The sequence below is a fragment of the Ornithodoros turicata genome, unplaced genomic scaffold, assembly GCF_037126465.1.
Source record: "Ornithodoros turicata isolate Travis unplaced genomic scaffold, ASM3712646v1 Chromosome58, whole genome shotgun sequence".
Taxonomy (NCBI): domain Eukaryota; kingdom Metazoa; phylum Arthropoda; class Arachnida; order Ixodida; family Argasidae; genus Ornithodoros; species Ornithodoros turicata.
Window position 1 is genome coordinate 689,148 of NW_026999385.1, and position 15,589 is coordinate 704,736.

The 15,589-nt window shown below is 43.7% G+C and overlaps 1 protein-coding gene across 1 annotated transcript; it reads left to right on the top strand.

Annotated features, from left to right (window-relative positions):
- The first annotated feature begins 364 nt into the window (after positions 1-364).
- LOC135374436 (platelet-activating factor acetylhydrolase IB subunit alpha2-like) lies at positions 365-15,267 on the top strand. Its single transcript, XM_064607398.1, has 5 exons — positions 365-638; positions 810-899; positions 5,797-5,913; positions 12,633-12,755; positions 13,801-15,267. The coding sequence occupies exons 1-5, from the start codon at positions 573-575 to the stop codon at positions 14,083-14,085; spliced, it is 681 nt and encodes a 226-aa protein (XP_064463468.1). The 5' UTR covers positions 365-572; the 3' UTR covers positions 14,086-15,267.
- The last annotated feature ends 322 nt before the right edge of the window (positions 15,268-15,589 follow it).

Genomic DNA, 15,589 nt, shown 5'->3' on the forward strand with positions numbered 1-15,589 from the left:
AGAAACCGAAACCAAAACTATAACATCCTTTCATCGTAAGAGAACACTTAACACGTATGTTGCTTGTTATATACGTTAAATGTTACTTAAATACGTGAGTCAAGTTATGCTACACCATCACAACAAATGTTGTTGTGTTCCAAGAAGTGATACGTAAATAAGAATATCATAAACGTAGTGGGAGCAGGTAAGCTAGCTGGTGTTGAATTGATGTTAACATTGCCTTGAGTTTGAGAGAGAACAAAAAAACAACTGTGTTTTCCCCCTCAAACTCAAGGAAATGTTAACATCAAGAATACCATGGCATTCGAATAATGTGGTGGTTAGTCGCGCCACCGTACAACCGGCGTATGCAACAACTTGTTGGTTGTTGAGTCGAGCCGTGGAGCCCGAAGCAAACTGTTGTTGAAGTTTTCACTTGATGTTGTATTTGCAGTATAAACGTATAACCAGTATACACAGTGGCTTAAAACGAAACGTTCCAAGGAAAGCAATGCACCTTCAGGCACGGCTGTAGCGAGCACTTCAACGCAAGAAGTTCAATACCGCCCAAAAAACATTTCATTTTCGACATGAGCGCCTCAGCTGTCCCAACGCAAGGGGAAGATACCTTCGGTGATAATAGATGGATTGCTATGGTAAGACACAAATGTTACGCGTTGCTTCTTAGAACTGCTACGCAAATGTACGTAAGGTGCTGAGATGATTCAGTGCCTCGGGACAATAGGCGTTGTGAGCTTTCTCGTCGACTTGTTTCGCTTTCTGCTACTCTGTTGCCAAAGGTCAGCCGTTATTTTTGTATTTGACAGCACAAGGCATTTCTGGCAGAAGGACAAGAGAAAGAACCCGAGGTCGTGATGATTGGGGACCACGCCATAGCATATCTACAGCTGTCTGAGGTAACTCAGTAGACTTCTTCACGCGTTCTCAGCCATGCTGGTGCAATTTGTGGATGCACACGCCTTTCACGAGCTTTCGAATGAAAAGTGGAAGGTTATACCTCGAGAGGCGTGAGTACGGCTTCTTGCAGCAAGTGCTGTTTCACAGTGCCACTTTGATTGTCCTGTCTCAGGGGCGCCCAACTGCCCCCCTGGCTTCAGCAAGTAAACATTGCCATTGGAACGCAATCACAAATTATGATTCCTTTTTTTTCCCTCTACGTTCCAGAAACTTATGGTTTCTGAGCCAAGACAATGTAGTTGTGGGCCCAGTCGACGCACAGAATTAGAAGCAGATCCCGTACTGTGAGCCCCTCCCTTCCTCCGACAAAAAAAACAAAAAAACCTAGCGACGTCCATGGCCTGTGGATAAATCTTCGCGCACCTCGGTGCGCAGAAATCTTCGTCGTGTCGTCACTTCTGACTAATCTCCCATTTCATGACCTCGCTTTGACAGTTGCCCAACTGGCGGGTAACGAGGGAAACAATGGTTGTCTCGCCAAGACGATGACACTCAACCTCGCAAGCGAGGTATTACATGTGGCATACAGAAAGGAAAATATGTTGTGACAAGGAACATTTGGCCATTTATCCGTGGCATTCTTCCAAGATCGTTTCGAACCCTTCTTAGACATTGAGTAAGAAAGACAGGAGACGAAACTTCCCATTGGGACAAGGGCTTCTGGTCCCCTAAGCCCAGTTGAAGGAGCGCCAGAAAGACACCTTCCGGGCGGGGAGTATGTGATTTAGGATGACAGAAGAGAGAAAGGAAATCAGGAATATGGGGGAGGTGTGGCAAATTGTTCCACTGGACAGTAGATATGAGCAGATTGTTAAACTTGATCAAATAAATAACCTGAAATGAGGCGGACTGGGCCCCTTTGGTACGAGATTATAGTTTTAAAGCACTGCTGAAACAGGAAGGAATGAGGTACATAACACGTGGTCGCTATGTGCCTCTCCGTCCTGTTCCAGTAGGGCTTTAAAACCTAAAATGGTTGTTTACAGCACTTGTGTAGCACTACATAATTAAAATCCCCAGGGTAGAAGCAAAGTGCTCCCTGAGGCCTGCCACAGACAAACAGTCAAATTTTCCTGGCCACCCCACTGGCGGCTCTCATTCTGGGGAACTTCCCTTCACCATTTTCTTTTAGTTTTTCTTGTGTCATCACTCGTTCATGTGACACATGCTGGGTGACACATGTTGTGCCACACTTTGGCAAATCCAATACAGCTTCCCTTGTTGTCTAACAGTCTTGTTCTTATCACAGGCAGGTGATGGAAACAGGAAGTTGGTTGGAGGTGGCAAAGACAGTACATGAGCAGTATGCACCATGCTCCCCGATTAATGATCATATTTGGGAAACAAACGTGGAGCCCGTGTGCACGAGCATATTGCTGCATAAGCAGTGAGCTAGTGTTGAGCTAGAACCCATGTAGCAGAGGAAACAAATGTAGAGCCCTGAACAATGCTGCCATGCAGATTCTGTGTGCTTTATTTATTTTGAATTTAGGTTTCAGTTTGCTTTGGATTCATTAAGCGCAGTGCCGTCACATCAACATGCTCTTCTATGGACACAGCTGGGAAACTAAAAAAAAAAAAAGCTGTTGCACCAGTCCATAGCAAGGTTTCAAATGTGCTTTCTTAAATGAAAGAATGGCTAAGGACCAGGCAAGCTGGTGACTAGAATGCATGATGACGGAACCCCGAGGCCAGGGAGATGACGTCTGTATGTGTCTGTTTTTCATCATCTCCCTAGGCTCTGGATTTTTTTACTGTGTATTCTTAAATGAGATGGGGAAAAAAAAAAGGAGGACAAACTTGTACTGTGAACTGCTTCTGTATGATGCAGTGTGAAAAACCGCATGCAAACATTAAAGGGAAGTTTGCTCTCTATTGTAATTCAAGTAAATATGTCTGGCACAAGCATTTGACTACACACAACTAAAGTCCCTAGATATTGGAAAGTAGCGTCGCTCTCCTCCATGTGCCCGATTTCCTCCTCAGTTCGCCTGGCCCGCGCGATACGCACAACGCCCTTTTCCCGCCTCGCCGCCATAGGAATTCCAGAAATAGGTGAATTCCGTGCCCGTTTGTGCTCATTTTATGCTGGAATAATTGAAATGACATAGGAGGAAAATGACGTGGTACTTTTGGCTATGTCGCAGGTCACCTTTACAGTTAGTTTAACTAGAGAATTGCACTGCTGGACAAGTTATAACCCTTAAGGAAGTGCTACGGGTGACTGCTGAGGGTGTGAGATTCATACTTCCTTTGATGTGTCTAAAAGAAGGCTGTTTGTATAGAAGCCCTTGCGACCAATGTTACGAAGCTATTTCTTCCTTTGGATAGTGTCACGTTTTCCTTGCGGAATCGCGACAAGTGGAAATCCCATTTCGGCACGACACCACTTCAAGCATGAAAGTGGCAGCGAAGAAAAAAATAAAAACACAAGCACAGCATACGCTTTGTGCTCATTACCCGGACGACGGCGCTAAGAGCAAGTGAGCGTTCAGAAGACTGCGGGTGAATGGACTGGTTGAGGCACGCCAAGAACACTCCCATAGATTGCGATGGGGAAGTTTTTCGGGCGGCAGGATCGCCAAATACAACCCCAGTGGTTACAGATCAATTCTGCGCATGCGGATTCGTTATGATTCTGGATAGGGAGGCAGGTATTGCATTCGTCCGAGGATGCTATTTCTCATGCCTATCCAACGTGGCGGAGCGCGCCGCGGTTCTGTGCCTGTGTCTATCATTGATTTTTCTACCAGTTTACAGGGCGGATGTCAGCAAGTGACAAACACAGATAGTGGAACTGAAACACTGTATCGATCAAGCTTATTCATACACATGCAAATATGATGTCACTGCTTTTCTCGAAATCACTGCACAGGCGTTGCAAAGAGTGTAATTACATAGTTAACAGACACATCACAGGGTTTCTTTGCAACAAACCTTTTGCTTTCCAGTAGAATGAAGCTTGGCTTTCAGGCGGTCTTTATATATTTGCCTGGATCCTTGGCATTTCAATGTTTTTTTTTTTTTAAATTCTGTGTTAGCGCCGCGAAGCAACTGTGGCTGTGAGCGGCGTATAGACATGGACAGATGAAGAGAGGACAGCAGGAAGGAGTGGGGGACATGGGGGACATTTCAATGTGGATTTCCGTACGTGCGCCGTACACAACGCTTCCGGGAAAGCAATTTCGGTGTTCTGCACCTCGGAGGACCTGAAAATAATCGATCAAATGTGAATCCCGTAATTCCAGTTTCTGCACGTACTGACTACCTCTGCAGAAATACAAGTATTCTTATTCTTACCAGTGCGCTCTTGCTTGGCGTATCCGGAACTGGTATCTAACACACCTGTGCAATACAAAATGACATAACAGTTCACGCACGCACCCAAGCCCATTCATCATAACTCAGAATATTTCTATGGTTGATTACTCTAAAAAAACACAGGTTGATAGAAAGCGCACACTAGCGCACTCGTTTCCACTGCTACCTGCCACCAGCTTCCACTCCAACGGCCAACAATTCAAAGCATGCGCCCAAAGTTTCAGATTGCTCCTGGCAGTTGAGGGAATGTGACCATGTGACGTACACATTCTAAACGGAAGAGAACGAATTTACTGAAAAAAAACATAGGCTCACAATTCGTTCAGTTTGTAGAAGTACACCTATGAAGTCAGGATTTGGTTTCGTGATGAAGTCTTGTGAAGTGATGCCGCCCCAATCGATACTACCAAGGCGACACACTTGACAGACTACCCCTTTAATTTTGTTGATGTTTGCCTTCTCTGGCAAAAACTACTGTCATGTCTTGCTTATCTGGGCAGCTCAGTACCGATCCTCTATTCTCTGGATAACAAGTTTCTGTACAAGCATATCAAGTGTGGGGATGTGTGCAGTTAATCCTTGCAACACTTCTGAATGTCTTAGATCGTGGGTTCCCTGACATCAGCACTCGGTGCTTTTTTAGTTTAGGCTTGTAAGCTAAAAATAGCCTCACATGGTTTAGACAGCAATGCTTGCATATCGCTTTTTGTGTCCAGTAGGAATCGGATACCTCTTGCGCTCCTCAGGAAACATCCCTACTGTCTGTCCTCACCATTCTATAGTGACTGACCACAAAGAGAAGGGTTATCTAGGAGACTATATTCCTCAACGCCAGCAAATGCCAAGGACTGAGACTGTTAATACGTTTCCATTGAGTGAATCAAAATGGCACCGGTTCTGGATTATTGTGTCAGTACCACACACCTCAATACGGATAACAAATTCTGGATAAAAATTTATGTTAGCAAGTTCATTCCCGACCACGCAGACTGAAAAGTGAGTTTTCCGTTTAACCCAGTTATGGGTAAGCGACACATGACCATGGACTGCTTCAGAATGCAACTGCTCGAGAGGACGTGTGTGTCTTCTACGACTGTGAAGGTACTGCAGAACATTATCTGTGAAGTCATGTGCTCTTGACTGTCGATCCACGCAGCATCTCGGCTCAGCCAGGTCTAGGTTTGTTTTGGTGTGAGATGAGAGTAGATTGCTGAACAGCCACTAGGGTGTGTCCGGATTAGAGATAGTGGTCCATTATAGAGCTACTGGAAAAAACAGGGGTCGTTGGTGCCACACTATATCAAATAAGTTGCAGCAAGGACACAGACAAAAATAAACTTAGTTGAGAGTTTGCAGACATCCTGTTGTTGTGTTTCTTAACGTCCTGTCCGTGTTTCCTTGCTGCAACTTATGTGTCATGTTCTATCACTGAAGACATGAATTACTGAGTCAACTGAGTGTAGCCTTGGCAGCCTGTGTTTCTCACTAAGCCTAATTCTTTTACGTTTCTCCTAGGTTTGGGAAAAGAAATTTGCTCCACTCCACTGTCTTAACTTTGGCATTCCAAGCGACCAGACACAGCATGTTCTCTGGCGGATCGAAAATGGAGAGCTGGAAGGGGTCAATCCCAAGGTCAGTAGTTGTACTGGACCGTAAGACACATTTTTATTGGTGGCTGTGTGCATGACCCTCTAGATTATAGCGACCATGTCATTTGCACCCCTCCCCAGCTCCACAATTTGGACACTGGTGGTGGTGCTGGTCAGAGGGCCGTTTCTTTGTTCTTCAGTTGCTGCAATACTTTGTACTGAACCTTAGGTTAGGATTTTTGGACTATCCTTGACTTTGCTGACCAAGAGCGAGGGGGGCCCCGCCTCCAAATGGCGCGCCAATAGCAGGACTCGGGAGGCGGAGCGCTGCGGCCTCCGCTCTTGCCTAATAGATGGCGCATCGGTAGCGCTCGGCTTGGGATATGTGAGCCGCTGTCGTCTGCTTCTTCCGGTAGAGCTACGACGTTGAAGCCTCTGCTCTCGCGTAAGAGATGGCGCAACATTGGGGCTCGGTAAGGGCACGTGTGGTCGTCATAACTTCGAGCCTCGACCTTGAGACTGGCCGGTAACCTAAATTCCGATGACGCAGCGATAGCAAACCATAGTGCGTAGTTTTGACGATTATGCTTCATTGAAGTGTCATTACATTACCAAATTTGTGGCCAGTTCGACGTATCGCCCCGCTCTTATGGGTAAACATTGTCTCAGCTCATGAAAAGGAAAAGAAATGTTGCTGCTTTTGTTCTACTCCTCGCACTAAAATAAATCATTTAAAATAATTGTACTGTGTTTCTTTTTCTTTTTGTAAGTAGTTACGCAAGTATGTAAAAAGGAAAGAAATGTTGCTGCTTGTTCTACTCCTTGCACTGAAATAAATCATTTAAAATAATTGAACCTCTGTATGCAATAAGGGGATAAGTCGAAAAATCCCAAGATGAGAAAAAGGGCCTGATATGATTGTCCGTCCCATTGACACACATGCATTTCCTGTTTTTTACCATGCTGTAGCTGGTCAACAAATAGCAATAAGGTCCTAAGTTTTCATTGGCAGGTGCATGCTGGTATGTCGATGTCATTGCAACAAAAATAGTAAAAAGTGGATAAGTCGACTTATACCCTTATTGCATATTTATTTTTGATTTTTTTGTAAGTAATTACGCAAGTATACTGCGTAGTTTTGACGATTATGCTTCATGGATGTGTAATTACATTACCAAATTTTTGGCCAGTTCGACGTTTCGCTCCGCTCTTATGCGTGAACATTGTCTCAGCTCATGAAAAAGGAAAGCAATGTTGCTACTTTTATTCTACTCCTCGCACTGAAATAAATCATTTACAATTGTACTGTTTGTGTGTCTTTTTCTTTCTTTTTGTAAGTTTTACGGAAGTATGTAAAACGGAAAGAGATGTTGCTGCTTGTTCTACTCCTCACACTGAACTAAATCCTTTGAAATAATTATACTGTTTCTTTTTTCCCCTTTTTGTAAGCAGTTACGGAAGAAAATAATTGTACTGTGTGTGTGTTTCGTTTTTGTAAGTACAGAAGTACGTAAAAAGGAAAGAAATGTTGCTGATTGTTCTACTTTTTGCACTGACATAAATCATTCGAAATAATTGTACTGTGTGTGTCTTTTTCGTTTTGTAAGTAGTTACGGAATAAACTCTTTCGTTTTTGTAAGGGATTCCGGGACATTTGATCGAACGTCGTTTGGTCGAAAGCTGTTTGATCGAACGCGGGACATTTGGACGAAAGCCATTTGATCGACACCGTTTGATCGAAACGGCAGCGGTCATGAAACAGAACACACAGACAACGTGACAAGATTAAGAGGCAATTCCCCAAGGCCCTGATACCTTCTGCATATTTCCGGCAGACATGTTGGAAAAACGCAGCAAACCACATGTCTCACGTTAGCGTGGGTGTAGGAAAAAATTGTCCCAGTTTGCGGAGCATTTTACCAAATGAAATGTTTGCGCGTACTTTTAGCAATACGCTGAGCCAGACTTGTACGTATTTGGAGTATTGTATTTAAAATACCGTATTTTAAATACAATTTGCGGTATTTTGGTACTCTACTCAATACTTTTTGTTTTGTGTATTTGTACTCTATTTAAAATACATTTTATGGTATTTTATACTCAATACTCTAATTACATATTTTGGGTCTCCCTCTCAAACTTGCTGTGTCTCGTCTTTACATTATCTTGCTTGTTCAGGGGAAATTTCCTGAGTCCCTCGGACTTGACCTGGACATTGGCCCTTCTTGGAAGTCTGCATTTAGAGATCCTGCCCCGTGTGTCTTAATCCTTTGCCAGTGAGGGTCCTATTATGTGTACCCTGACGTGGTGACGCCGAATTCTGACCTCGCCGGGCGGGGACCTGCTAGAATTTTGCTTTGTTCTGGGTCACATATACTTTTTGGAGTTATGTTGTATCTCTTTGTTATCTTTTTGGGACTTGTGTTTAGATGACTCCTGCCACACAGCGGCGGCTTACGCTAGTGCGCAGGGTTTTGGTGATTCATGTCACATAGCGACGATTTGCCGCATTGACCAGTGACCGGTGACTTTTTGCGTTCAAGGATAAATAGTATCTTAACTGTATTTCAAATACTTTTTGAAGTATTTTGTACTCTATCTTAATTAACTTTAATTTTCATGTATTTATACTCTATCTTAATTACATTCTAACGTTAGTATTTATTATCTTATCTTAAATACATTTTTGAGTATCTTGTACATGTCTGGCTGAGGCAATATCAGCCACGAGGACATGAGAGTGGAGCTAAACGTCTAATTTTACTTTCAAAGCTCCTGCAAACGCAGTTTCAGCACTTTATGCAAATAAATAGCGGGAAAAAACAGGCACATCATCGGATCGCCTTCTGGATGCGAAAAAGTGGATTAGGATGAGGAATGTGTTTATGGGCGAGCGGATTACACAGAGTGAAATATTCCTTGGGATAACAGCATTTAGAACTGAAGCTTTCTTTTGTTGTTTTCTTCTTTTTTGTTTCATCAACGCTCCAAGCGAACGAATAAAAGAATCGATCGAACGACCCCTGCCGTCTCAATCAAACGGTGTTTGATCAAATGCCTTTCGACCAAATGTCCCGCGTTCGATCAAACAGCTTTCGACCAAACGACGTTCAATCAAATTTCCCGGAACCCTTACAAAAAGGAAACACACACACAGTACAATTATTTTAAATGATTTATTTAACTGCGAGGAGTAGAATAAAAGCAGCAACATTTCTTTCCTTTTTCATGAGCTGAGACAATGTTCACGCATAAGAGCGGAGCGAAACATCGAACTGGCCAAAAATTTGGTAATGTAATGACACATCCATGAAGCATAATCGTCAAAACTACGCAGTATACTTGCGTAACTACTTACAAAAAGAAAAAAGAAACACACAGTACAATTATTTTAAATGATTTATTTCTGTGCGAGGAGTAGAACAAAAGCAGCAACATTCCTTTCCTTTTTCATGAGCTGAGACAATGTTCATGCATAAGAGCGGAGCGAAACATCGAACTGGCCAAAAATTTGGTAATGTAATGACATATCCATGAAGCATAATCGTCAAAACTACGCACTATGGTTTGCTATCGCCGCGGAATTTAGGTTACCAGCCAGTCTCAAGGTCGAGGCTCAAAGTTATGGCGACCACACGTGCTCTTACGGAGCGCCAATGTTGCGCCATCTCTTACGCGAGAGCAGAGGCTTCAAGGTCGTAGCTCTACCGGAAGAAGCAGACGACAGCGGCTCACATATCCCGAGCCGAGCGCTACCGATGCGCCATCTATTAGGCAAGAGCGGAGGCCGCAGCGCTCCGCCTCCCGAGTCCTCCTATTGGCGCGCCATTTGGAGGCGGGGCCTCCCTCGCTCTTGGTCAGCAAAGTCAAGGATAGTCGATTTTTGTACAAGTATTGCATGTCCCGCCATGTATGTGTCCTTCCAAAAGTTGTAACTCGATAATCATTGTCATTCTAAACACTTTGGGGGCAGTTGTACCATAGCTGTCGTCTGCTATTACGGTGCTCCTATTTCTGCCGTTCAAAATTCAAATTTCGAATGTCCAATCATGATGGAGATCCTGCATGCCAATATTCAGCTCTCCTAGTAGACCATGCACAAGGGACCCTCCATAGGAGTTGCATGTTAGGACATGGTTGGAATACTCGATTAGGTTGTGACTTTTTGGTAGTAAGACTGCATTGCTAAACATCGTTATGTATGAGTGAACAAAATGTAGTGATTCATCTTGATTTTGTGTGTGATCAGTAGCAGACAGTACAGGTAGGCAAGTATTTCTTTGTTACGGGGACATAAAATGGGGTGCAACAGGCTGCTATAACTACACAAAGCCCAACATAAATGAGACACACCCACTGTAGTCAGAAACACTGTGGGAGCCAGTTTGCTAATACTGGTCATTTGTGTTCGGAAGTGCATAACAAAACACAATTTAGCAAGCAAGTAGATGAATCACAATGAATCAAATTATGCATCTTTTCAAGATAACGAGGCAATTGAATGCTAGAAGGGAAAGTTAACACGCATAATTTCATTACTGTTTCTATATTTCCGTTTTCTGCTTCTTGTACATTAAGCAGTTGCAGTTACTACATATGATACTCAGTCTTTACATGTATGTATATCAGGGTAACCACGTGTTGAAAAGTGAAGTAAAAAAAACGTACCATATGCAAAAACTGACGCTAGTACGACATTGTGGCAAACTGCTGCGCCAGTGATACCTTTACCGGAGTTACCGGAGTTCACAGGCGTTATCACTGCCCTGTGCATCTGTATTTCGTTAACTGTGTGATAAACTTGAGGCAGTTGCAGAGACATTCTGGTGCTACACATTTATTACCTTCGCCTGGTAAAATGGGACACGAGCCAAAGCGCTACATTCTTTTAAAAGGGAGACACGTTCACGCCGTGTGACCCTGCAATGAAGATCGGACGGAGCGAATTGTCATTGCCTGGATCCCGCTGCTACACACACCACTAGTGCTTTTCACTTATTTCCTTCCAGTTGTTGTAACTTCCAGCCAATAACGCGCACAAACCAAAGACTAGAGTAAAAGTGCCGTATATAATGTGCATTGTCATATAACACACACAAGCTCAGCCAGTCTTTGCTCATGCCCAGGAAGCAAGGAGGTGCCATGTTGAGATGAATTGTCACATGATAACAAATCATGAGAATTCATGGCTTTACGCTGCAAGACAACAATGATCATGAGCCACACCACAGTTTATCCTGCCTCGAAGTCTTGGCACACCGTGTTTAACGTCTGTCGCGGAAGACTGTGCGTCTAAGCAATCTGTATGTTGCCAACAAGTTGCCGACTCCTTTGGCTGGGTTTGAACCCGCAATCTACGAATTGAAGCATGCTGCCGCAGTAGAAAATACACATATAATGCGCACAGGAGGGGCCTGGAGGCCAAATTTTGCCATATAACATGTGCGTTATACACTGGACATTACGGTACTTACTTTTGTTAGACTATTGTGTGTATGATATAAGCCATTAAAGCTTAACCTTTGCAATCATATAGTGTAGGCCCCCACAGAAATTTGTGATATCATGGGACAGTCTACCGAGACATGTATTCCCACAGATGTTGCTGCCCTCTGACTTTTGAGGGAGGCACCTTAAAGGAACAACATTGTCTTATCACGGTTCAACTTACAAAAAACACTGTGACAAATCAGCTTTGTGCAGAGTAGTGTGATGTTGGAGATGTGGCACGATCTGGTTCAAGGAGAACAGTGTGATGTAGGAGCAGCATAGCAAGTACCCATGAATGACACATGCGTGCTGGAAGTTAACTGCTATCATTGTTTTTGTGCTTGAATGCTTGTTGTTTCTTGTGCAGCCTGCTGTAGCCTAAAGATGAAAACTTTACGCAGAGGTTTTCACTGCTCCTTTAATCCTGACCTGTGATGTTATGTCCGATTTCGTGATGGTTATGTCCTTTGGCAAAAATCTTGTTGACAAGGGATTGCATGTCACTTAATTTCTCCTACAGTTTCTCCGAGAGAAGCTCTGGGCCACCTATTGCTTTGATGAATACTGTAAATGTATTTTTATTTGCGGTGTATTAATTTTCGTGAATTTCGTGACCGCTAAAAAATCGCGTAAAATTCTACTCGAGAACAGAGCTTGACATTGATCATGCGGAACGAAGCAGACCTGGAATCGCAAAATTAAATACAGTACTTGTGAATAACTTCCCAAATGAGGTTCACGAAAATTAATACATAGCGAATAAAAATACGTTTACAGTACATGACATGGAAAGCACACACTATCATCCTGTACCCGAGTCTTTCCCTTCAGTACAATTTTGTTGCGGTTTGAGAGTAGCTGTATGAAGATAGTTTTTTTATGCACTATCGTTTAATTGGGGAATTGTCATTCTAGTATTTGGTGATGTAATTCATAACAAATATGTTTAGGATTAGATGAAATAATTCAACATGAATGCTAGGTGTAATGAATGCTTTATTGTAATAAATACAGATACATATAAACATTGTCATCTTAATGCAGGTGCTTCAGTAGGTGGTTCAAATTTTTGATGCCCGTTTTGTGCATCTTCAGTGTCCTTCCACTGTTTCTCTTTTCTCTTTCCATACCCACTCATGCCCATTGCTCGTTAACAGTGTGGTCCCAACAGTAATAAAATTAATTAAATAAGACTGGCATACTTGTGCCAAGCATTATGCTTACCCACGTTTCCATATCCTAATGACGCTGATTTGTAACTGTTCTGCACAGGTGGTGGTCCTCTCAGTGGGCTCCAGCAATTACAGTGACACAGTGGAGATGGTTGCAGAAGGCATTGACGCTTGTGTGAGTGCCATAACTAAGAGGCTGCCAAATGCACAAGTGGTTGTCATCGTAAGTGTCAGATGTTTTCTCTCCCATTTTGTTTTCTCTCTCATTTCCAGGGTAATATGGCATCACTATTGCTTACTGCAGATTTTACCTTGCACAAAGCCATAGTGACTTCGCAGTACTCACGTGAAATTAAGAAAGACAGGAATTTGAGCGTCATAGGACAGGGCCGTATGTAATTGCGTGGTTTCAGACATTGGTTTAAATGAGAATGGAAGGGCTCAGAGGAAAAAAGAGGTCACGAGTAGAAATTGGGATGTCGAGCCCTTGGATGCACGATTCACACAAAAAGCAGGAGTGTAGCATGCAATCCTAGTGCGTAGAAAGAGCTTTCAATCTAGCAGCTCAGAAAGGCTGCCTCCTTTGTGTTTTTTCTTTTTTTTTGCTGTTGTATGTGGCACTGCCTGTCCTCTGTCTGAAGCAGAGCAGTCGACCCATCTCCTTGCTTCCTTCCACACCAAGGAAAGTGCTCCTCTGATCTGACGTCACGACACGCCAGGAGGAGCTGGGGTAGCTGGGAAGCCAGGAGGAGCTGGGGAGGAGCAGTTCGCTGCTGCTGTGGCGCACTCTTGTAAACTGATTTTCTCAGGAAATACACACTTCCCAAAAGGAATATTTTGGGTGTTACAGTTCCTGAAGGTGGCATGTTCACGTCACGCAATAAAAAAATTATGTACTGTGTGGGACACGCTTGTCTGAAATCTCCAACCCGTGACGGAGCATTCCCCTATCAGCGATGTTGCGCATGACTGTACCAATCCCATATCCTAGGGGAGGCCGTGCTAGCCGCGCTCAACTGCTCTAACTAGTGCACGCCACCGAGTATCCGACGGTTACCACTCCCGACACGTGGCATGTGCGTGGCCTTCCCTCGGAGACTGTATTGGTATCGTTCCCCCTTGCGCGACACTACCGATGGACTGCTCTGCCACGGGCTGGAGATTTCAGACAGTGGTGTCCCACAGAGTACCTTCCGTTGCACTTTTTCGAATATAGGTTTATGAAATGTGCAGCAATCCTCATTCTTATCTCTATTCCTTATCAACAGAAACTGCTTCCTTGTGGGCCAGCTCCCAATCCTTTACGTGAAAAGCGGGCAGAAGTGAATAGCCTATTGAGTCGCTCCCTGAAGAACAAGCCCAATGTACAGCTCGTGGACCTTGACCCTGGGTTTGTCCAACAGGACGGCTCTATCAACTGCCACGACCTGTTTGACTTTGAGCACCTCAACAAGCAGGGATACAACACTGCCTTCACCCCACTTGCTGACCTGGTAGAGCAGCTTCTGCGTGAGGCATCTGGTGCTGGAGGAGATGCTTCTGGTGATCTGTAGACATTGAGCCACCATATTTCTCTGTTTCATTGATGATATTCACAGTTGCCTGAGTAGCACAGCTTCTTCATCAGTGTTATGTACATTTTTGTTTCCTGAGAATCTTGCATGAACTGTAGCCATGCGAGGCCCATTCCATGTTTCTGGTGATGTTTTTTTATAGAGACACATCGAGAATTACGATTACTCTCTGACAAGGGGTTGAGCATACCCATGTTGCATATTGTTTTTGTTGCAATGTTACAAAATTTCTTCTTTCCTCTGGCAAGCCAGAAATTCAGCGTGCACATGCAGCTGTGTGCTAACAAACAAATGCACTAAATTTTTTTTGTGTGTGCACAGTAATTGCTGCCTTGAAGGTGTGTGATGTCTTGTGAGATACACGTGGTATTTTTTCAACTTCGAGCATGCCATCAGTTTGGTGACCGCATAGCAAATTATTGGGTGCATGGACCCTACTTATCCTGCTTGCTACACTTTAGAGGATAGCTCTTTGAAGAGCAGGTTTGTGAGCTCCTTTTGTGTAGTTCAGATTCTGCATCGTTTATCTCACAGAAGTGGTGGAAGCATATCACCTCCTTTTATCTAACTTATGGCACAGTGGATGACCAATGCATTGTTTGATGAGGTTGCACATGTTGACCATCATGTTGTGCACAATCACAAACACTGGTACAACAGCAGCACATTATTATTCATTCAGTGCTTTCATGGCACAAGCAAAATTTTTCAGTTGTGTATGAACAAGTTGCGTGGCTTGCCAAAACTTGCCTGACCTTATTACAGAAAATGATGAGGATTGATTATACAGTACAGTGTGTACCAGTAAAGCATTGTGGATATTTGTGTGTTCCTTCTTGCTGAGGACTAGGTGATAAAGCATATATTAGGTTGTTCTTAATGCCAGGCCTATTTATATGAAGCTAATAAGTATTCCTGCAGCATAGGAAGAAACTGTGCATGCATTTTCCTCACACACAAAATGCCTTGTAGAATCTAAACAGTAGCTTGACAGCCACCGTAGACTGCTTTGTCAGTTGTAGACATGTGAGGAGCATCGGCGTGTTTCTGTACTAGACGTGTTGAATGAATGTTGCGCATTGTACATTGTGTGTTTGTTTTTTCTGATGAAACTGCATTGCTTGAAGTATATTGTTAAAATAAATGCTTTTAAGAGATGGCTCTCATTGAAAAAGTTTGCGGGCTGTCGACAGTACTCAATAAGATGTGAATGCAATGCAGCCACATTGAAGGGCTGGGAATACATTTGGTGACCCGGACAGCTGACCTCAGTCCGGTGAACAATCCAGCCCACCTAGTCCCCTACCTTCGTTTTCTAAATTTCAAACACATTCCTTGACCTGGGCACATTTTCCGATGGCTTCCTCAGCCCGGCAAGAAGACTGCTGTACCACTCACGCCATATGACGAAACACGACCCATCTGCACACAGGCGGCGTTTATGGAGCTGATCTGCTCCGCAGCATGGCGCTCCTCTACTGCC

What these genes read in the sequence shown, in the direction of transcription:
- LOC135374436 (XM_064607398.1), top strand. Translation starts at nt 573, where the DNA reads ATGAGCGCCTCAGCTGTCCCAACGCAAGGGGAAGATACCTTCGGTGAT. An exon ending in CATATCTACAGCTGTCTGAG is followed by an intron (nt 900 to 5,796) that starts GTAACTCAGTAG and finishes CGTTTCTCCTAG; the next exon opens with GTTTGGGAAAAGAAATTTGC. An exon ending in TGGAAGGGGTCAATCCCAAG is followed by an intron (nt 5,914 to 12,632) that starts GTCAGTAGTTGT and finishes TGTTCTGCACAG; the next exon opens with GTGGTGGTCCTCTCAGTGGG.